At 41.7% G+C, this 23962-nt stretch overlaps 1 protein-coding gene across 1 annotated transcript in view; it reads right to left on the reverse strand.

Annotated features, from left to right (window-relative positions):
* hk1 (hexokinase 1) overlaps positions 1-13457 on the reverse strand; it is a 122130-nt gene extending 108673 nt beyond the window's left edge. The window contains exon 1 of the mRNA XM_028795965.2: positions 13151-13457. Coding sequence (XP_028651798.1) covers positions 13151-13213 — 63 coding nt within the window. The 5' untranslated portion in view covers positions 13214-13457. The remainder of the gene's footprint in view (positions 1-13150) is intronic.
* Between the last annotated feature and the right edge of the window lie 10505 nt (positions 13458-23962).

The raw sequence follows: 23962 nt of genomic DNA on the forward strand, positions 1-23962 counted from the left end.
GTAGAGGATTAATAAAACAGTGGGTATGGCATTTGCACAAGATGGCCGGGTCTGAACTTGAATGCATGCAGCCAACCTGCCTTGTGTCAACATCCCAACATGGCCACAACCTACCTACCTGCCTGCCTGCCTGCCTGCCTGCCTGCCTGCCTGCCTGCCTGCCTGCCTGTCTGTCTGTCTGTCTGTCTATCTATCTATCTAATGGTTACTTCCAGCATGATAACACACTTTATGAAAAAGCAAATTGGATTCATGAACATGGAAATGAGTTCGGTGATCTTCAGTGGCCTTCCCAAACACTGGATCTTCTTCTTCTTCCACTTCATTGACTGGTATTAAAGTTTTGTATCTCAAACTAAGACCTGATTTCAGTGCCTTCAGAAAGTATTCAGACTCCTTCACTTTTTGTACATTTTTCTGTGTTGCAGCCTTATGCTGAAATTGTTTAAAATCATTTTTTGCCTCATCAAACAACACTCAATATAGAGCATTGCATATTTATTAAAAATAAAAAACTGAAATAACCCATTGACAAAAGCATTTAGACCCTAATGTGAAGCCCCTTTGGCAGTAATTACAGCCTGAAGACTTCCTGGGTATGACCCAATAAACTTTGCACACCTGGATTAGGAGGTTTTCTGCCCTTCTTCTCTGCAGGGCCTCTCAAGCTCTTCCATGTTGGATAATCATAATAATTCATTACATTTATATAGCGCTTTTCTCAGTACTCAAAGCGCTATCCACACAGGGAGAAACCAGGAATCGAAACCAGGAATCGAACCAGGAATCTTCCACAGTCTCCTTACTGCAAAGCAGCAGCACTACCACTGCTCCACCTGTGGACAGCTCTTTTCAGGGTTCAAGTCTGTGCTCTGGGTGGGCCACTCAAGAACATTCCCAGAGTTGTCCCTAAACCACTCCTGTGTTGTCTCGGCTTTGTGCTTAAGAGTCACGTTCCTACTGAGCCCAGTGTGAGGTCCAGAGCGCTCTGAAGCAGGTTTTTATTAAGGATATCTCTGACGTTTGCTCCGTTTAGCATTCCCTTATCCCTGTCTAATCTCATAGTCCCTGCTGCTGAAAAACGTACCCTACAGCAGGATGCGGCCATCACCATCCTTCACACAATTGTACTGTGCAGGTGATAAATGCTGCTTGGTTTACTCCAGGCGTGATGCTTACAATTGAAGCCATCAGACCAGAGAATCTTCTTTATCGCTGATTGAGAGTCCTTTAGGTGTCTTTTTGCAAATTCCAATCAGGCTTCCAGGTTTCACCTGGCCACTCCACCATAAAATCCAGATTAGAGGAGTGCTGCAGTGGTTGCTGTCTTTCTGCAGGTCTCTCCATACAGGTTCTCTTGTGCTCAGCCAAAGTGACCATCGGGTTCTTGGTCACCTCTGTTACAAAGGTCCTCCCACCCTGATTGCCCAGTTTGGCCAGGCAGCCAGCTCAAGGAATAATCGTGGTTGTTCCAAACTTACTCCATTTAACAATTAAGAAGGCCACTGCGCTCTTGGAGACCTTCAGTGTTGCGGCAATTTTTTTTTTTTTTTTTTACTTTTATTGGCCATTGATGGAACAATGAATTCTGAATTATATCAGAGAATTCTAAAGGAAAATGTCAGGACATCTGTCCATGAACTGAATGTCAAGAGAAGGTGGGTCATGCAGCAAGACAACGACCCTAAGCACACAAGTCGTTCTACCAAAGAATGGTTAAAGAAGAATAAAGTTAATGTTTTGGAATGGCCAAGTCAAAGTCCTGACCTTAATCCAATCGAAATGTTGTGGAAGGACCTGAAGCGAGCAGTTAATGTGAGGAAACCCACCAACATCCCAGAGTTGAAGCTGTTCTGTACGGAGGAATGGGCTAAAATTCCTCCAAGCCGGTGTGCAGGACTGATCAACAGTTACCGGAAACGTTTAGTTGCAGTTATTGCTGCAAAGTTGGGTCACACCAGATACTGAAAGCAAAGGTTCACATACTTTTGCCACTCACAAATATGTAATTTTCAATCATTTTCCTCAATGAATAAATGACTAAGTATAATATTTTTGTCTCATTTGTTTAACTGGTTTCTCTTTATCTACTTTTAGGACTTGAGTGAAAATCTGATGATGTTTTAGGTCATATTTATGCAGAAATATTGAACATTCTAAAGGGTTCACAAACTTTCAAGCACAACAGTACATATATATATATTTAAATTATAAGCAGGTATTGTATATCATACCTAGGCATTACCAGCATGACTTTCCTGTTTACCTTTTGGCATTGCATAGAATGGCTAGGAAATGTTTGAAATTTTAATCATTTTGTACTTTGATGTTCCATTTTTGTTATTCTATAGATTTCGCAGGCATTCTATAGAATACTTAATTTCACACATTATATATATATATACATACTGTATATAAAATGTATGTATTATCCTTTCCTGAAAAAAATTGTCTCACATGTTTTGTAAGATTGAAATGTCAAGAATGTCCCATTAATCCTCTCTTTGTTTTATGTCACTAATCATATGAAACCATTTACAGTTGTTAGGCAACCTAATACACACTTCTTTGGGACGTCAGATGGAAACTACTACTGAGAGAAACACTCACACTGCCATGGGGAGAGAATGCAAACTCCAAACAGGTAGTAGTGGATGGGTCAGGATTTGAACCCAAGACGCTACATCAATGAGGTAACAGTGCCAACCACTCTGTCGCCTATGTCTCCACAGCCCCGGTAGAACTGCAATGACTTCATTTTAAATAATTTACATACAAATTTGGTCAAAACCGCTGCATGAAATCATGGAGTCTTTATAAAAATGTCAATTTAAAAGAAAGCAAAACGTATTTAGTTGGATTAAACTTACATCTATGCACTTTACCCCTGGGGATTTTTAAGAGCAATCTTTAGGTGATTCTGAAAAATGCCAACCTGGAGGCTCACTGCAAGTACGGCTCAACCGTCCTCCCTACCTGGCTTGGACATGTCTTATTGTTTGAGGATTATTCACAGGATTATTCACAGCCATGACCACCTCTCTTGGTTGGTGTTTGTCAAGCTCTGTACCAACATGGTGCTTCCTGTCTTGTTATGCGTGACTACAAACCCAATAATCTTTTTCTCCCTTAAGCAGCAAAATACAGTCAGTCAGTCATTACCCAACCCACTATATTCTAACACAGGATCACAGGGGTCTGTTGGAGCTAATCCCAGCCAACACAGGGTGCAAGGCAGAAACAAATCCCCAGGCAGGATGCCAGCCCACCGCAGGGCACACACACACACACGCAAACACCAAGCACACACTAAGGACAATTTAGAATCGCCAATGCACCTAACCTGCATGTCTTTGGACTGTGGGAGGAAACTGGAGTACCCGGAGGAAACCCATGCAGACACAGGGAGAACATGCAAACTCCACGCAGGGAGGACCCAGGAAGCAAACCCAGGTCTCCTAACTGCGAGGCAGCAGTGCTACTACTGTGCCAATGTGCCGCCCCCAGCAAAATACAAAGAACAATTAAACAATAATTCAATAATGTGACAAGTCAAATAATAAGTATATGCAATACCCAATGTTCCCATCAGCAGCCACATTGGAGCAGTGGCAATAGTGATTGTTTTTTATGATGCGCCAGCTAACTACCACTCTTTACAGTGGTTGCTTTTATCAGGCAAGGTGAGCCAGAAACCGGCCATGCATGAAGGACTGCCAGCAGTCAGTTCACTTATTATTCAGGGAGTGTGAAGGGGACCAAAGCAAGAGGAGAACCAGGAGGCATGTCTTTGAAATGTGGCTCCAAGAAATATGCACAACTCAAATAATCTACAGTGGACAGGACTGGACAACACAGATGGCACGTTCAACTAACTGAACAGCTGTACCCGCCATGAAACCACAGCACAGGATTTTCATTCTAAAAGTGTCAATGAAAGCAGGCCTTAAAGCCTGCTTGCCTCCCACTCATGCTATTGAGGTTTTGCCAGCTTTTCTTGAAGCACCCAGATTGCTTAAAACATTTGAATGTGTTAGAAAGAATATTTAAACAGATCAAAAATTATTCAACCATTTTCTGAAGCTGTTCCTAATATACTGTATATATTCCTGGACACACTTCCTCTAAACTGCTCCTGATATGTGAAACACCCCGTAGACGAATGTACATAAGAACATAAAATGTTTGACCATTCACTCCCTAAACCTTGTTTAGTTATATGAGAGGAAAACCAGAATATCTGGAAAAACAAACGTGTAGACACAGGACAAAAACATAAGCTCAGCAAAAAAGCGGCCTACAGCAGCAGCAGTAACCACTGCATTATACATCCATTTATGTTTCCATTATTAAACATGCTGTGTAGCCAGATGTTATTTCATGATGACTATTTTCTGAAGAAATCACAAAGATATATCACAAATGTATCCACATTTCTCTAATAACAGTCCTGGCTCTATGTAATTATTGAAGAATGAGAGGTAAGTGTTAAGACAGTGGTTTGGGAGCTTCAGCCCAGTGTCATAGCTACACAAAATATGGAGTAGCAAATCTAGAAAAATGGATAAACATTAAATATGTTTAATAAAATATCACCTAGCTGGGCATGTATGCACATTCCTACCCCATCCGAATCAGCAAGCTAACTAAAAGGACAGGTTCAGTTATAAGATGCACGCTGGACCCCCTGGAGGTCATAGCAAAGGAGAGAGCTGAAACAAAAACGAGTGCCATTATGAACAAAGCTGCACATCCTCTCTCTGACTCACTGACATAGAGGACTTTCCGAAAATGAATCATTCAGTAGAAGTGTGTCAAGAAAAACTACAGAGGGCTCTGTTATACCAACAGCAATATTTTTCTATAGAGCCTTACTGTGACTGGGGTGGCACAGTCAGAACTTTTCTTTCTTGTTAATTTCTTGCTGTATAGTCATTCTGGGGTGTGTATTTATTTATTTTTTTATCTACCTATTTATGTATTTATTTATTTAAAAAGCTTATGTGAAAAGACAAATCCCCCCTAAATTTCCTATCTATCTATCTATCTATCTATCTATCTATCTATCTATCTATCTATCTATCTATCTATCTATCTATCAACATTTACATTTATTTGCTAAGCAGACACTTATATCCAAAGTGACTTACAAAACATCTCAACATAACCAAGCAAACATTGGTCTTGGGGGACTGCTTGGAAACACGTGTTACAGAATAAGATCAATTATCACAAGTGAAGAGTTCAGAACAAAACACAAGCAACTTACACATCCTTGGTTACAAAAACCTGACAGCCAATATCAGTTAGAAAAAATTCACCAAACAAGAGAGTCTTCAAATGCTTCTTAAACACATTGAGGGAATCAGCAGTTGAAATGGAGGTGGGCAGTTTATTCCACCAGCTAGGAGCTACACATGAAAACAATCTGGATTGAAAGCTGATGCCAACCATACACACCGTTCATCAGCAGATCAGTAAGTGAGAAGGAGCACAAGACCTCACAAGTCTCTCGATATACTGTATCTATAGCAGGTGCTGACCCACTAACTACTCTGTAGGCAAGAATCAAGGACTTCAACTGAGTATGTGCTGCTTCAGGAAGACAGTGTAGCAATCTAAAAAGGGGAGTGAAATGTGTCTGCCTCAACTGTTTGAACACCAGACATGCTGCTGCATTCTGAATTGTCTGCAGTGGCTCGGTGACTCATACTAATTCTCCCGCTAGCAGAGCTGTAGTGGTCCAGATGTGACAAGACCAAAGCTTACACCAGGGGATGGTGGTGCATACTTTTGTCTATCCTAGTAGCCATTGTACAGAGTGAGTCTGCAAGGCCGAGAGAGCTGAATGACATGGTCCATGAAGGACATCTGGTCATTGCTTACCACCCCCAAAGCTGTATACAGACTTGACAGGTGTTATCGTTAATGAGTCGAGCTGAACAGAGATGGGATGCTGAATAGACAGATGAGCTAGGATAACAGAAAGGTCTGCCTTTGTCAGGTTGAGCTGGAGATGATGTTTCTTCATCAAGGTTGCAATTTTAGGGGGGCATGCAGAGACTGTAGCTGATACTGTGTGGTCCTCTGGAGGAAATGAAAGACACAGCTGCACATCATCAATAAAAAAAAAAATAATAATAATAATAATCTGCAGCGGCGGCACGGTGGCGCAGTGGGTAGCGCTGCTGCCTCGCAGTTGGGAGACCTGGGGACCTGGGTTCGCTTCCCAGGTCCTCCCTGCGTGGAGTTTGCATGTTCTCCCCGTGTCTGCGTGGGTTTCCTCCGGGCGCTCCGGTTTACTCCCACAGTCCAAAGACATGCAGGTTAGGTGGATTGGCGATTCTAAATTGGCCCTAGTGTGTGCTTGGTGTGTGGGTGTGTTTGTGTGTGCCCTGCGGTGGGTTGGCACCCTGCCCAGGATTGGTTCCTGCCTTGTGCCCTGTGTTGGCTGGGATTGGCTCCGGCAGACCCCCGTGACCCTGTGTTCGGATTCAGCGGGTTGGATAATGGATGGATAGATAGATAGATAATAATAATATATTTTACTTATATAGTGCCTTTCCCAAGCTCAAGGAGCTTCATCATCATTGGCAAAGCACTAATAAGAAAAACTATGGGACTTGATGATAGGGCCAAGTGAGAAGGTGTATATAGAGAGAAGAGGACAGCACCCAGAAATAATCCTTAGGGCAACCCCATGCTTGCCTGGTGCACCCTTGACATCTCTCCATGCCAGGGCACATGGTGGAATATACTTAATGGGTAGGAGTCAAACCAAATAAGGGCAGTTGCAGTGATGCCAAGGTCAGATAGGGTGGAAAGGAGGGCCAAATGAACAGAAAAGATCTAAGAAGATGAGAATAGTTGACATGTTGGCAGCTCTACCCTGACATAACGTTCAGTATCTATAAAGGAACCCTGGAGATATTAGCTCATTTACAGAGAAAGATAACCAGTGGCCTTACTGCTGTGCCAGCTAAGGAATATATTGGGCTTTCAACTTTTTTGGCTCGAAAAATGATCTCCCACTCACATTTACAGGTACACTGGTGCTCTTATGAATCAAAGTGAAGAAGGATTACACATTTTAAAACCACCAGTCTCTTGTAAAATTATTGGTTACAAGACACAATCCTGACCTGTTGGAGACAGTAATGGAGGAAAGAATGAAAACATGACTAATGGCCATCTTTATATACATAAAATAAGCTAGCGTGGCTGTCCGTTTGTCTGTCCAAGATTTTAAATCACCTGTAGCTCACAAACCGTTTGAACTATTGACCTAAAATTTGGTACACATGCACGACTTGACGTCTACTATCTGCTTTCGGGGTGATGAGTGACCTCCAAGGTTTTTCCTCTTTTTATTTTTATTTTATTTTATTGTATAATCAACTCTCAGCGGCGGCTGTGCCGTTCTCATCCCTACCACCTTCGCCGTCACTTCCCCTACCTCTTCATATCTTAAATCATTCTTGAGGCAGATTGAAGACTTAAGTGCCAGTTTAAGTGAAAAATTAAGAAAAAAACGTACTAAGTAATTGCAACACAAACACTGACTTCATCAGTTTTAACGCAAAAAGATGCTGATGGAAGAAGGGAAGAAGCAGGCTGCTAGAGTGGAGAAAAGAAGATCTGCTCAGGAAGCAGCAAGTGCATCAACCTCTGAGCAAACGAATGCTAAACATACAGAGAAAGAGGATGAAAGCTAGGAACGGTCAAGTCAAGTGTATAATGTGCAGTACGCCATTACTGGTGTGACAGATAGGGGGCGCTGTCGACCCCTGAACCCACAGACAACACGTTCTGACACCAGGTAAAAGTCTAATAATTAAATTTATTCGAATAATAATGTGCACAAAGCACCTCCACTCCACAATACTCAATAAATCAATAATTATCACAATACAATCCTCCACTCCCAGCCGCTCCGTTCCACACTCTCCCAACTCGGCTCACTGCTGGGATCTCCCACAGTCCTTTTATATCCCTTGAACCGGAAGTGCCTCTGTCCCTCAGTCCACGTGACTTCATAGCACTTCTGGGTCAGAGGACGAGGACGGAAGAAGCAAAGTACTTCCGGGCTGAAGAAAAAAAGCTATATGGAAAATTCAAATCCCCGTGCCTCCCTGCAGCGTCATCCTGGGGGCCCCCACGGTATCCAGCAGGGCTGTGAAGTAAAACTCCAATGTCCATGATGCCCTGTGGGAATTCGGGGCCCCTCCATGTTGCAGGGAGGACTCCATCTAGCGGTGTGGGGGTACTGGCCGGGATAAACTGCCGGCCATATATCACACTGGTTATAAATAATACTGCATCAACTATCATTGAGTACTTTTAGCCAACTAATTAATCGACAGAAATGTGTCAAAAATGCTACTTTATATCAACAACAATACACTTTTGTAATTTTGTGGTCAGGCTTCTCTTTTATCATTAGCCAAGCCAGAAGAGTTTTTCTTATTTTTTTTCCAATTCTTTGTGTGTATTTGAGGCAGGCTGTTGTTGTTTGTTATAATATTTCTTAAACTTCTGTAAAAAGGTAAGTTGTTCCCTATAGACAAGTAAAGTAATATCTTTCTATCTAAAATGTCAGACATTTTGACTGCTTTTTGTGTCAAGGTGACTTCCAATGACTTTCAGTGGAGGTCAGAAAGAAAAACCCTGCACACTCACCAGTCACAAGCCAGGGAGGAGGGTGATGATTGTAAATAGTGTGGCCAAGCTAAACCCGTCTTTCGACACTCTGAAATATGAGTAGCAGGTTGCAAGAGTGTTATTTATGTGTGTGTATGTGTGTAAATTTAGACCTGAGATGGGTTCTTTCCTGAACAGATTGTAATGCTGGCTTTATGTGTACAGTAACACCACCATGACACATTCTCCAAATGACAACTCTTTATAATGCAACCATAAAATGCAAGATGTTTTAATTTAAAAGAAAATCCAAAATGCAACCAGTGGAAGTCCTGCAATGAGTGCAGTTATTAAGATATACCCCAACACGAATAACTTTGATGTTTTACACAGGATAGAATCTGTTAAAAGCTTCATCCAATAATCAGAGTTACATGAGGAAAGATTTCAGACTTAGTGTCTCACCAACAGTTTTCATAGGAGTGGAACATAACACAATTATTTTAAAATAAAGGTCACATCTAATGTGTTGTATTTAATTACATGACTTTCTGATTTGGAGTAAGCCCTGTGCTAGACTGGTGTCCGGTCCAGGGATGGTCCTTCCCTAATGTCAGATACTGTGGACTTAAGCTTTGGGTTCTGGCCACCATGACCTGACATTCTGTAAGAAAAGGATGGATGTCAGGAGCTTAAACAGATTCCCACAATGGCAACAGTGTGGCATTATAAAATAATATAACTTTCTGTACAGTATTTAAGCTTGCATAACAATACAGTTTTAGATGTATACCTAACCATGTTGGTATGACCACAAAATGTCAAACTCAGACCCAGGAGGGTCACAGTGGCTAATGGTTTTCATTCCATCTACTTTCTGAATTAGTAACCAATTACCTCCACTAAAAGAACACACTTCCTTTGCTTAATTTTAATTGACTTGCTTTTTAAACATTCAAAACCCTTCATTATTTCTGGTTTTACTCAACTAGCATCCAAACAATACTGAGATGCAAGACCGCCAACAGATGACCAGCTTTCACCTATTTGTTCATCATACAACAACTGTTTCAATAAAATGTTTCAAAAAGGTCGGAGAAATAGGGATCTGCTCTAGTCCACAGAACCTACTGATGGTGCTCACATGAAAAGGAAAATCACAGTACTTGAAATGTCTGGTGTGATGGAGTGAAAGCACTAAGAAGTCATTAGAATAAAAAAAACAGGTTTGATTAACAAGAATTGGCTACTAGTTAAGAAACTATTAAATAATGTTGTCCCTCAAGGAGCTGAGCTTAGGAGTCCTGAGATAACTTGTCACCTGCTCTGCATCTCATTATTGTTTGGCAGCTGGTTAGGGGAACAATGAAGGATCAGCAGAATGTAAAAAAAAGTTAATTGAACCAGAGACAAAAGAAATATGTTCCATCAGCAGCACTAATTACTTACAAATTAAGGAAGTGGCTGGAATGAAAACCTGTAGCCACTGCAGCCCACCAGGATCTGAGTTTGACAATCCTTGGCCTAAGGCGTCCGTTGAGTTGAAGCAGACCTTGGGCGCAACTATATAAGACACATTTACAAATGTCACCAGTGTCAATCACCAACAGACACCATTCATGTTTCCTATAGACCTTCATATGGCAAAGCACAAGGTGAATGGTGTAAATCAGTAGACCACGAAATTACTAATTAATATGTAAGCAGTGGAAGGAGAAAAGCAGCACAATGACAGAAGTCTAAGACTGGAGAGAGAGAGAGAGAGAGAGAGAGAGAGAGAGAGATAAGGCACTATATAATAGATCATGGGTGTTGAACTCCGGCCCTGGAGGGCAAGCTGTAGCTGTAGGTTTTCATTCTAACCATATTCTTAATTAGTGACCAGTTTATGCTGCTAATTAACTTCTTTTAATTGACTTAACTTAATTATTTCCTTTTTCCTTAATTAGCAGCCAAACAATAATGAAGCAGAAAACATGACCAGCTGACCTGTGCCCATCACACAATATCTGAAAATAAAGAAAGGTGAAGGTCTCAGTAAGTTTCATCTCTCAGGTCACCAAAACATTTTGATGGTGTTCTAAGAAAAACATCTAAGATTACATCTTGCCTGAAGAAGGGGCCTGAGTTGCCTCGAAAGCTTGCATATTGTAATCTTTTTAGTTAGCCAATAAAAGGTGTCATTTTGCTTGGCTTTTCTCTAAGAAAAAACAGAAAACCAACAGTGTTGTAAACGTCTGCTGTGACAAAATGAGAGCAGCAACAAGCCATGTAATTAAATAACGAGTTTAATTAACAGCAAGAATCGGCTTCTCATTAAGAAACTGGTTGGAGGGAAAATCGTTGGAGTTTGAGGCCCCCATTTAGCTGTTGTCTCGTTTTACATATCATTTCTGTTTAGCTGTCATTTAATGAAGAAAAGAATTAATTCAGAGCACTGAATCCTTAAAAACAGGGCTATTAAACTGAAGGGAAAAAGAAGTCAATTAGTAGTGAGAACTGGTCACCGATTAGGAAAATGATTATAATGAAAATCTGCAGCCACTGATGGCCTCCACGCCATGAGTGACATCCCTGTAATAGATAGATAGATAGATAGATAGATAGATAGATAGATAGATAGATAGATAGATAGATAGATAGATAGATAGATAGATAGATACTTTAATTGTCTCCAAGGGAAAACTAAAACAACCTCAATGCACACACAAGAATTTCCATAAAACACAGGCAAACATCCACCCATTTGGACTCCAATTCATTTATCTATCCATCCATTCATCCATCCATTCTCTAAACCTGCTCACTGCAGGGCTGTCTCTACCATTTTGGTGAACTAGACAGTGCTATTGTATTCTGCACTAGTGACACCAAGGGGGGCACACCCCAATCGAATAACATATATCTCCACAATAGAAACCACAAGAGGAAAAAGGACCCCCCTCCCCACCATTGTTCAGTTGAATATGCATATATCTCAGCGCTTGAAATGCCAATATGGTCTCCTTCCGCTCTTCAGTTTTATATCTGTGTATATATGCCTAAAAAACTACACAGGCCAAAGAGAGTGTGAATATATATAAAATCTAGGCACGGCTAAAACAGCTTCACCTTGAGACATGAAACTGTTCCAGCTGAGAGAGATGTGCCACCATGTCACCCAACAGGGCACCACCATTCATGGACACCCACTGGTTCAATTCAGACATGACAATTAACGTATCATACATGATGTGGTAGGGTGGAGAGAACGAGAACATGCAAACTCTTCACAGCCATGGAGCTATGAGACATCAATGCTAACCGCTGCTTCCCCTGTGTTGCCAGCAATAAAACATGTTACGTATGTGCAATGTCTAATATTTGTCTGTTCACATTTATGACCTTTATTGACTGCCCGTACCTTTCCTGCCAGAGCACTGGTAGTGTTCATAAGAAAAAAAAATGACTGATACATGCTTACGATGTGGAAGAATAAAAACTCAGTTGCCCTTGTGTTTCTATTGACCAGAAACCAATGCAAATGAATGGTGGCTAATTATTGCAAAAAGTGAAACTCATATTTAATACTCTGACAGCGACTAAAAGTCCACATGATTAAACTTATAGGGCTGTCAGCTATTCTCAAAAACATTTTTTTTACAAATAAATAAAAGTGCTGAAATGTGATGCTATCCAATCAGGCAGACCAAAAGGGTCACGTCTGACACTCTTAGCCCCAGGGTGAGAGCACTTTGGGCTCCACACACAGCAGACTGTGAGGCACAGCATCAACATACATATTCGTGTACCACCGAACAGGCTTGATATTCTGCACACGGCCTCCTCACCTGTAGGGCATTAGAAGGGGAGGCACAAAAGCATTTCAACCCCCCCCCCCCCAAAGATAACTAATATCTAGTTTTTAATTCTGCAAGAGAGTAGCACAGAGGAAGGTCAGCCACCGTCTTTCACCTCTTGAAATTGGCCACAGGCATTCCTTTCTATGGAGGTGAGGCTTGTTATTATTATTTTTTTTTTCAATGAGGCCTGCAGCAGCAAAAGGATGCAAGACCTAAAACAGGCCTCAGAGGATAAATGAGGAAGCATTTTGTGTAAATTCCACACTGTGACTACCTGCTTGTTTCCGCTGCATTTGAACTACAATGTTTCTTTGTTTCATTCTTTTCCTTCTCAGTTTTACCAGTCCCAAATTTCTCACTATGCCAGAATGACTCCTACATGATGTTTTCAAGGACACTGCAGCACCAGACAGAACTACAGCTGTCAGAATGCCTTTAATCCTTGCCTTTTTAAAAGACACATGCATCTCTTGTGTCCTGACCTGCCAGAATAGCAAAGTACGCTGCTCCTAAATTCCATTGGGTTATTATATTATTTCACTGCTCCCACGCTGACAGCTACAGTTTGTGTTAGTAAAACACACTTGAGTTCTGTACATCAGACACGACTCAACAAGTAAATCTCCCCCAAATGATCGGTAACAATGACATGCAGAAGAGGGACTCACCTTTTTGACCTGATCATCCTTTAATTCTGTGAAGTAATAGGCCAGGAGCTGGGCAGCTATCATCCTGCCAAGGGTTTAGGTGACACAGACTGACAGAGACCGAGAGCACACGTAAGCAAGCGACAAGCTGAGGATCCGAATGTGTTCAAAGCACACCAGGCAGTTCCTTGAATGAAAGGCAGGATTCAGACGCAATTTGCCCTGTCCCCTTGGAAATGGAAGCTGCGGAATATCCTCATGCGCTGTTTTGCAGGCTTCCTCCACTCTCCGGCAGCAGAAAGATGCAGCAGCCTTTCTGGCTGGGATGGTAACGAGCTTAACCCAGCCCACTTCCTGCCGTGCCATTGGTGGAGAGCAAGAGCTTTTACTGCATAAGGAGTTGCAGGCCTTCAAGCTGCCGTCAGTCTCATCTTACAAGCAGGCGGGAGGGAGTGGCAAGTGGCTGTCAGAGCCTCTCCACAATTACTCAGCGTAAAGACGTGCTGAACGTGCTTGTAACACACAGGTTTCCCTTTGTGTCACTGCACTTTACATGTTCATCCCTATACACACATGTAAGGCATTCAAGAGCTTCCTAAGCCAGATCCTGTGAGACAATAAAAGCATCCACTACTAACAGGATGATGTATCTGCATTCCCAGGGCACACATCCACAGCCCCCAACAACACACACTTATTACTTTGATAAGTGCGACCAATAGCACTGGAGCAAATCCAAGCCCTAGAGAACACATACTACTCTCTTATCTCTCCTCAGCACATACACACATGCTGTAGGAGGCAAAGGCAATATTTCAGTCTACTAGCAAACTAAGTAATTGAAAATTCAAAGCATATAGAGAGACATACCCTGGACCACTCACCTCCAACCCATCTAAATCACCTTAGCAAGTATTAACCTTCAGACGAGATGTCCATGACCTATAATCCTACCCCCACCACATAAGTAATCATAACCACTAGCTGGCGCATCTTAAATATAACCAATGCCACACCAACAAATACCTGGGAAACTCAAGAGTGTCTACAATATCAGGATACTATTCCTCTTCTTCTTCTTCTTCTTCCTCTTTATCTTTTCCTACTTCTATATGGGGTCGATGTGCTTGATCAATCTTCTCCAAGCAACTCAGAACCCTGAACCTCCTCACCACTTAAGTCCTTATCCATAGCCAAGAAAGCCAAGCAGCGACTTTTTTTTCCTGTGAGGGCTGAGGAAAGCCCATCTCCCATCACTCATTCTCATCACCTTCTTCAGAGGGGCTATTGAGATCTTCCTGGGCAGCTGCCTCACTCTGTCTGCTTTGGGAATTGCACTGTCATGGATCGCAAGACTCTACAGAGGATGTGAGGACAGGTGAGAAGGTCATCTGAATCTCTCTTCCCCCCATCATGAACATGGACACTACACGTTGCATCCGCAAAGCCACCAGTATTGTGGGGGACCTGATGCACCCCTCACATAAACTATTAACTCTCCTGCTGTCTGGAAAAACGTACCAAAGTATTCAGGCCTTCACGACCAGAATGTGTAATAGTTTCAACCCTCAAGCCATAAGATTTGTAAACACTTAGGGACATGACTGATAACACATACACTCATTCCCACTCGACTAGATCATGTCTTTATATTTATTATTGTATTTATTATCATTCTGTACTTTCTTCCTACTTCCAGTGTCATGTTTCCATCTTTTCCTTCTATTAAGATACAGTATTGTCACATTTTGGCTCAACCTGCTACTTTTTGGACCTCTAGATATCATAAATGTGTACTGGTGGGCGCTGTACTGTCTTCGTTTGTACCACTGTCTGTCTCTGCACTGTCCTGTGATGTTTGCACAAACGTACACACATGCACTTTATGTTAAAATGTATAGTTTTGTCTGTAGTCCTGTGTTCTATGCAGCGCTGTGGTTCCACAGGAACATTGCTTCGTTTCACTGTGTACTGTACTAACTGTACAGTGTGAAGGACAGCCGGGTCCCATGCCCGGCAGAGACGCCCCTGTTGCATCTGTTCCAGGGGAGCCACCATGGGCAGCTCAATACCTCCCCCGGAACGCTTGGTGGCAGTCTCCCTGGCGGACGGTGATCCCCCAGCCTAGCGCATGGCTCCATGGGAGATGGAGTCCTCTACAGCCTGGTTGGGGTCTTGGATGGTCACTAGGGGGAGCTGCATGGAGTCTGCAGCCCGGCTGGTCGAATCTTCAGCCCCACCCGGAAGTGCAATTAGAACCAGGTGGTCAAGCACCTGGAATGCTTCTGGGTAGGTTATAAAAAGGGCCAGCCACCACCACTCAGAGAGCCAGGGTCAGGAGGAGGAGGACTACGCTTGCGGAGGAATGGTGGGAGAGGAGAAAGAATTGTTGGTGTGTGGAAAAGAGTGCTTGTGGGACTGTGTATTGCCTGTGGGTCACGGGGAAGACGTGCGCCCACAGGTGAAGAAGAAAATAAAAGTCCTTGGTTTATTACGTGCCTCTGTGTCGTTCTGTGCTGGGTCAGGTGCCTGTATAGCGCCTTTTCTACAACAGTATACGGTTGAAATGACAATAAAAAGCTACTACTACTTCTACTAGTACCAACTACCTCCATTTCAGCCTTCCTCACTTTCCTCCCCTGTACTCCCATTTCCATCACTCTTGCCCACCTACTCCTTGTCTCTCCTTATCACATGTCCATATTGACATAGCAAATTCAAACACCCAAGAACACACAACCATGGCCTTCATCCAGCTCCCTACATTCCTGCCCCACCCCATCCTCCAACATACAAACACATATGTTGATCCAAATGCACCCTGGGAAAGCCAAACCTCAAAGAGCATTTGACTTCAGTTCCTAAACCCTCAAAACACCAACATGCACAGGAGCCCCAAAAACCTCCGTAAAGACCACTGGCAGATGATTCATTCCCATATCTCCAATCCTACAGCTCTGGCCCTCATCCTACACCAGGGCTATTCAATTGGCGGCCCGCGGGCCACATGCGGCCCAGAATCAACCTCCGAGTGGCCCAGCCCGTGGTTCCGCCCATAGATAATAAATTAATATATATTATTCATAAATTGTTATTTAATATAATTTAATATAAATATATATATATATTATATTAATATAAATATATACAGTAGTATATTAATATAAATATAAAGTATTTATTATGTCTATGGTCCCGCCAAAAACGCGCATTCCTACGTAAATTACGTAGCCTGCAACACGCAAACAATGCAGAGCGTGCCGGTAGTAGCTTAGATAGATAGATAGATAGATAGATAGATAGATAGATAGATAGATAGATAGATAGATAGATAGATAGATAGATAGATAGATAGATAGATAGATACTTTATTAATCCCGATGGGAAATTCACAATTCACAAGATTACTATCAATATGTCTTTCTCAACACTGAAACGTAAAATTGCCAATGAAAACCGTAAGTTTAACCCTGCCTGGACTGACAAATACTTGTTTATTTTACCGCCACATCCAAACGCCAAACCGATGTGTTTAATTTGTAATGAGTGCGTTGGAGTATTTAAAGATTACAATGTGCGGAGGCATCATGTTGAGAAACACCACACTTTTCGCACCAATTTTCCGGAGGGATCTCAAGAGAGGGCTGCAAAAGTGCAGAGTTTGATTGCATCTTACAACCGGAGCAGTACTACCATGGTGCGGTCATTCACAGCCCAAGAGAGAGCTACTGCAGCATCCCTTCATGTTTCCTATATACTGGCAAAAAAGAAAAGGCCATTCACAGACTCTGAAACCGTGAAGGACTGTATGCTGGCTGTTGTGGATGAGGTGATAAATGACGATAAAATTAAAATGAGCGTGGTATCTGCTATAAAAAACGTACCCCTGTCAGATACTTCAAACATTCGTAAGGTTGAAATTCTTGCTGCAGATGTGTATGAAACGCTGTTAGGAGACCTGATGAAAGCTGATACTATGTCTATAGCAGTAGATGAGTCCACAGACAAAACTGATACTGCTCAGTTTTGCATATATGTCCGTTTTTTTGATGGCAAATGCTTCCGAGAGGAGCTGCTCGGCCTACTGCCGTTAGAAGGACACACAACTGGCGATATAGTCTTTGGGAAAATTTCCGCCTTTTTTAAAGACAGTGGTCTGGATATGAAGCGTGTGTGCATGCTTGTGATAGATGGGGCTCCGTCCATGACAGGGAAAGTGAATGGTTTGGCAGCACGTTGGTCCGCTGTTGCACCTCAGTTGATCTCCTTACACTGCATTGTGCATCAGGCGGTGTTGTGCGCAAAACTAAGCGGGGCGCTCAAAACGACAATGGACAGCGTTATGGCTATAATTAATTTTATTCGCTCCACATCAAGCCTCCATCACCGTTTATTCTGCATGCTGCTGTCAGAAATGTCTGCTGAGCACCACGACCTTCTTTTGCATAATGACGTGAGGTGGCTGTCCATAGGCAAAGCACTGGAGCATTTCTGCAGTCTCAGAGAAGAGATCATAACTTTCCTCCGCGGCAGCAGGCAAAAAAAGGCAGAAACGCACTTGAGTCGCATACTGGACGACAACTTCATGGCCGATGCCTGCTTTCTGAGCGACATATTCAAACACCTGAATGATCTCAATTTGGGACTACAAGGCAGAGACAAAACTGTCATCGACCTTGTGGAACAGATGCGCGCATTCCAAGTTAAACTGGACCTTTTCGCAAATGATTTGAGCTGCATTTTCCGACACTCCGCAAATGCATCTCATCCCCCGCACAAATCACGGATGTGATGACAGATTTCATTGTGATGTTGAAAAATAACTTTGCTGGTCGATTGGATGGACTTGATCTGCCCACAGAGTTGGCCGTTTTTGTCACAGACCCGTTCACTGTTGCAATAGAAGGGGACTTATCCGCCAGAGCTAAGAAACTGGTCCCTTCCATTGACGAGGGGAAATTCACACTCGAACTTGTTGACATGCAGTCATCTGTAACCATGGCACAGGAGCTTTCCACTAACGGGCCTGCAATGTTTTGGACTGATGTCAACGCACATCAGTTCCCTAACATTAAGAAAGTAGCGATCGTCATGCTCAGTATGTTTGGATCAACATATACATGTGAGTCAAGTTTTTCACACATGAACTCCATAAAAAGCAACTCTCGTTGCTCCCTGACTGACCATACTCTCCACCAATGCCTTCGAATTGCATTGACAACTTACGAGCCTAAAGTCACTGCTCTCGTTCAAAACAAAAAATGTCACTTCTCCCACTAAGTCAGCAGGGTAACTGTAGCCTACAATACATCAATATAATGTGGGATGCGTAACAGAGGCATGCCTAATCACACATGGTGATTTAAAATATGTTCCCTCAGTGTTGTTATAGTTGTGAATACTGTGCACTTTTTATTTTATGCACTTTGAGATGTTCCTGGGTCAAATGTGTGCAAGTTGTTTATTTTGTTTCAAAAGGAAACAATGTTATTTCTAACAGCCTACTACTGTGCACTATTTTGTTTTATGCACTTTGTGATCAGATAGGTCAGATATGTAGCCTAGGTCATTTTTTTTTCTTTTGTAAGTGGAAAAAATAGGGGCTACCTCAGATTCTGTTAATTCAGCTCTTTTTGTATGCACCTTTTGCTCTGCAAACTGACCAAAGTTAAAAGAGAAACAACGAATAAACCTTATGTTTTTCAATAAATTTGTTTGTGTTGGTTTTAAAATTTGTCATTACGAGCTGCTTTGCCGCTAAAATGACTGGCCCAGCTAACCTTCTTGGTTTGACAATCTGGCCCAACTGAATTTGTAATTGAATAGCCCTGTCCTACACTCTTACACCAGGCAGCCTGTTTCTAACACATATACAGATAGTTAAAGGCAGTCAGTAGCAGGTTGGCAAAGTCAAGAGTATATAATTCAAATCAATTCAGTTTTTTTTGCATAGCACTCTAAATAAATTACTACTTCATAAATGACTAATAACACAATGCTTACATGTAAAGATACTGATTCCAGATCTTCTAAAGAACTACTTGGGAGACTAAAAAATTCGACCCCCACAGCAGCAAGTAGCCAATGCCCTAAGACCACTCCCCAGCGCACACAGGAAGAAACATACACTCAGAGCCAAATCCCTGAGAGCATATCACCATGGTTCCTAACCTCCCATACATAAACACACACAGGTTGCACCTACCAGTCTACCGGCAAACCCACAGGACCACCGAGCTGCGACACTAACAATACAGGCACATAAAAAAGATAACAAAGACAACCGCCCCCCCCCCCCCCCCCCCCCCTATGACCACAGGTCCACAGCTCTACCCCAATTGGTCCTATTATTGCATATTTGGCAGACACCTTTATTTAAAGATATTTATAGATCATGATAGTTTGTTTAAATTTATAGATCATGATAGTTTGTTTAAGCCATGAGTACACTCTGCGATTTTGGCACGACTTTGTGATTTTTTTTTGCAAACTGATTTTGAGGTGGCCTGAATTTCAGCTTCATTGGCCTTCATTTCACGTGCGGTATGAGAGCCATTTTGACGCCCAATTGCATTTTATGATTGGGCTCTCTAAAGAATTCCTGTCAAGTCAGAAATGCCAGTTGGCTTTCTTGTACTGTGTTTAGCCTCATGAGATGATTTTCGGATGTTACCACAAAATATCCTGTTGTAGTAGTAGGGTGTTGTACCATCACCGTTAGCCATTATGGATGAAATGAGAAGTCAAGCAAAATGACACCTTTTACTGGCTAATTGAACAGCCATTTTACTTGGCTTCCTGAAATTCATTGTACACCAACTATATTAAGCAACTAACAACAATAGACACGTCAAAGAGACAATACATTCTGTGGAAGGGGAGCATGGAGATCAGATTAACTGAGGACTGGCAGCAAAACTCATCGCTCTCTTTCTCTCTTCTTTTTTTTTGGACCACTTTCTTTTTTTAAAATTATAAACCAATATATTTAATTATTATTAATGATAACATTAAGATGTGGCTCCTGACTTGTTACTCTTTCTCTTAAATGAATTTTTAAATTGAAAATATGCAGCTATCGTTGCCGACGCAACCCGAGGGGTCAGAACCATATTAACTGCTTTTTACACAAGGTGGGAACTTGAAAGTTATCACATCATGAATAAAGAGGTTCAGAAGAACCTGATGGCTACCTACAGTATATCTATAACATCTGAGAATGTAGGAGACTCTGAGCACGTAGAGACGGAAATATTCAATGTTCCCCTACTCGGTTTGGTAGATCTGCCATCACCACTGACAGCTGCACCTTATTGAGAAGCAGCTCATCTGAAGATGGAAAGAATATGGAGCAAGGATAAAAGTAAGGAGGGAAGGACTCATTTATGTCTTCATAAATGTGGAAATTTAGGCCGCATTTAAATAAGTTGGATGAACTTTTACATGTTATGGCGAGTCACAGACAGTTCCTGGTGCTGTGGCTTTTGTTTATTGAGGAAAACCAGCTTAAACATATTTTGGATGGTATTTATTGCAGGTCAGTTTTCATCTGATATGATCAGACAAGAGTGGCAAAAGCAGAAGTGGGTCTGGAGACTCCTGAAGGAGAAATGAGAAGTTCTGAACCAATGTTTAATGCCATGATCCATTTATGGACACAACAAGCTGAATCTGCTTTATTCAAATGTTAACGCCTTCAAATTATCATCTGGACAGGAGAGACCATCTTACTGCCACCTATAGCTCTGTTATTGATTGCAGCAGTTCTCCAGTATCCAAGCCAGAAGATCTTATGTGTGTTTAGGGAGTTGTTGTTTGTTTTATTATTTAAATCATTTCATTATTTCTCTTTCTCAAGCTTCTGTAAAATTCTAATTTCCCCTTGGGGACAAATAAAGTCAGTCAGTCAGTCAGTCAATCAGTCAGTCAGTCAGTCAGTCTGTCTGTCTGTCTGTCTGTCTGTCTGCCTGCCTGTCTGTCTGTCTGTCTGTCTGTCTGTCTATCTATCTATCTATCTATCTATCTATCTATCTATCTATCTGTTATATAGTGCCTTTAATTATCTATCTATCTATCTATCTATCTATCTATCTATCTATCTATCTATCTATCTATCTATCTATCTATCTATCTGTTATATAGTGCCTTTAATTATCTATCTATCTATCTATCTATCTATCTATCTATCTATCTATCTATCTATCTATCTATCTATCTATCTATCTATCTATCTATCTATCTATCTATCTGTTATATAGTGCCTTTAATTATCTATCTATCTATCTATCTATCTATCTATCTATCTATCTATCTATCTATCTATCTATCTATCTATCTATCTATCTATCTATCTATCTATCTATCTATCTATCTATCTATCTAATGCCTGTTATGGTAGGCAGACAAACCGTTATAAAGCCGCATCACTAGTTTCTGCCACCATCCATGCAGCATATACATGATCACTAATTGTGACCGGTGTAGCTTATTTTCCACTGTGAACATTTAACACGTGTGTTTGAACAGCTTGTAGCTCAGAAAACACATTGCTGCCCCTTCCTAGGACACCTCTGCTAAACTGAGTGGCTCAATGGCATACAACACCTGCACTGATTCTGCCACAAAATGGCCTGCAATACAAACATTAAAAGGTGTATCTTACTGTTGGGATTTTCTTCAGGCAATGTACAAACATGTATTTTGGGAACTGTTTTGAATAAACTGTATAACGAATAGGCCTATTTCTCTGGAATACTGTTATCCGGCGAAGAAGAGACTATTTGTACTTGATTATCCTAGTAGCTAAGTAGCCTGTGTGTGTCAAGTGGTCACTTTTGGAAGCCGGTACAGTACATGATTAAATGGAGAGCTGGTCTGCTTTTTCTTTCATACAAGCTTTGATCAAACTTAGTCAAATAATGTTCTTTTTGTGCAGGACCTTTCACAGAAAGCAGAGTATCACAAGGTGCTTTAGAAAGTAGTATGAATAAATCATTAATACAGTATAATGAAATGAAATCCTGCAATTGTAAAATGTAAGATTGTAGACAATTATAGCAACTGAGATATTACCAAAACGGGCTGGTTTGAGTTTATATGGGTCCTAAGGCCCTGTCACATTATATGATTTTTCCAGTCGCAGACTTCATTTTCATAGTCTTAGCAAGATGGAGGCATTTGCTACACTTTCCCATGACAGTCCCACCAGTCTGTGATTTGTCCTGGCTTGTCTTAAATCATAGGGGTCGGGCTTGTGTGTATGCAAGAGGTGACGACCCATTAGTGCACAACTGGAAGTACAATTCATAGAATGCAGCTATGGGAAGTAATAAAATATTTGGACAGAGACAACTTTTTTCTAATTTTGGTTCTGTACATTACCACAATGAATTTTAAATGAAACAAATCAGAAGCAGTTGAAGTGCAGACTTTTAGCTTTAATTCAGTGGTGTGAACAAAATGATTGCATAAAAATGTGAGGCAACTAAATTATTTTTTAACAAAATCCCTTCATTTCAGGGGCTAAAAAGTAATTGGACATAAAATGTTCATTTCTAATATTTGGTTGAAAACCCTTTGCTGGCAATGACAGCCTGAGGTCTTGAACTCATGGACATAACCAGATGCTGGGTTTCCTCCTTTTTAATGCTCTGCCAGGCCTTTACTGCAGCGGCTTTCAGTTGCTGTTTGTTTGTGGGCCTTTCTGTCTGAAGTTTAGTCTTCAACAAGTGAAATGCCTGCTCAACTGGGTTAAGATCAGGTGACTGACTTGGCCATTCAAGAATTTTCCACTTCTTTAATAAACTCCTGGGTTGCTTTGGCTGAATGTTTTGGGTCATTGCCCATCTGTATCATGAAATGCCGCCCAATCAATTTGACTGCATTTAGCTGGATTTGAGCAGACAGTATGTCTCTGAACACCTCAGAATTCATTTGGCTGCTTCTGTCCTGTGTCACATCATCAATAAACACTAGTGTCCCAGTGCCACTGGCAGCCATGCACGCCCAAGCCATCACACTGCCTCCACCGTGTTTTACAGATGATGTGGTATTCTTTGGATAATGAGCTGTTCCACGCCTTCTCCATACTTTTTTCTTGCCATCATTCTGGTAGAGGTTGATCTTGGTTTCATCTGTCCAAAGAATGTTTTTCCAGAACTGTGCTGGCTTTTTTAGATGTTCTTTAGCAAAGTCCAATCTAGCTTTTCTATTCGTGTGGCTTATGAGAGGCTTGCACCTTGCAGTGCACCCTCTATATTTAAATTCATGCAGTCTTCTCTTTATGGTAGACTTGGATATCGATACGCCTACCCCCTGGAGAGTGTTGTTCACTTGGTTGGCTGTTGTGAAGGGGTTTCTCTTACCCATGGAAATGATTCTGCGATCATCCACCACTGTTGTCTTCCATTGACGACCAGGTCTTTTTGCGTTGCTGAGTTCACCAGTGCTTGCTTTCTTTCTCAGGATGTACCAAACTGTAGATTTTGCCACTCGTAATATTGTAACAATTTCTCGGATGGGTTTGTTCTATTTTCGCAGCTTAAGGATGGCTTCTTTCACCTGCATGGAGAGCTCCTTTGACCGCATGTTGTCTGTTCACAGCAAAATCTTCCACATGCAAGCACCACACCTCAAATCAACTCCAGGCCTTTTATCTGCTTAATTGATAATGACATAATGACGGACTTGCCCACACCTACCCATGAAATAGCCTTTGAGTCAATTGTCCAATTACTTTTGAGCCCCTGAAATGAAGGGATTGTGTTCACAAAATGCTTTAGTTGCCTCACATTTTTATGCAATCGTTTTGTTCACCCCACTGAATTAAAGCTG

The sequence above is a fragment of the Erpetoichthys calabaricus genome, chromosome 2, assembly GCF_900747795.2.
Source record: "Erpetoichthys calabaricus chromosome 2, fErpCal1.3, whole genome shotgun sequence".
In the NCBI taxonomy this organism is placed as follows: domain Eukaryota; kingdom Metazoa; phylum Chordata; class Cladistia; order Polypteriformes; family Polypteridae; genus Erpetoichthys; species Erpetoichthys calabaricus.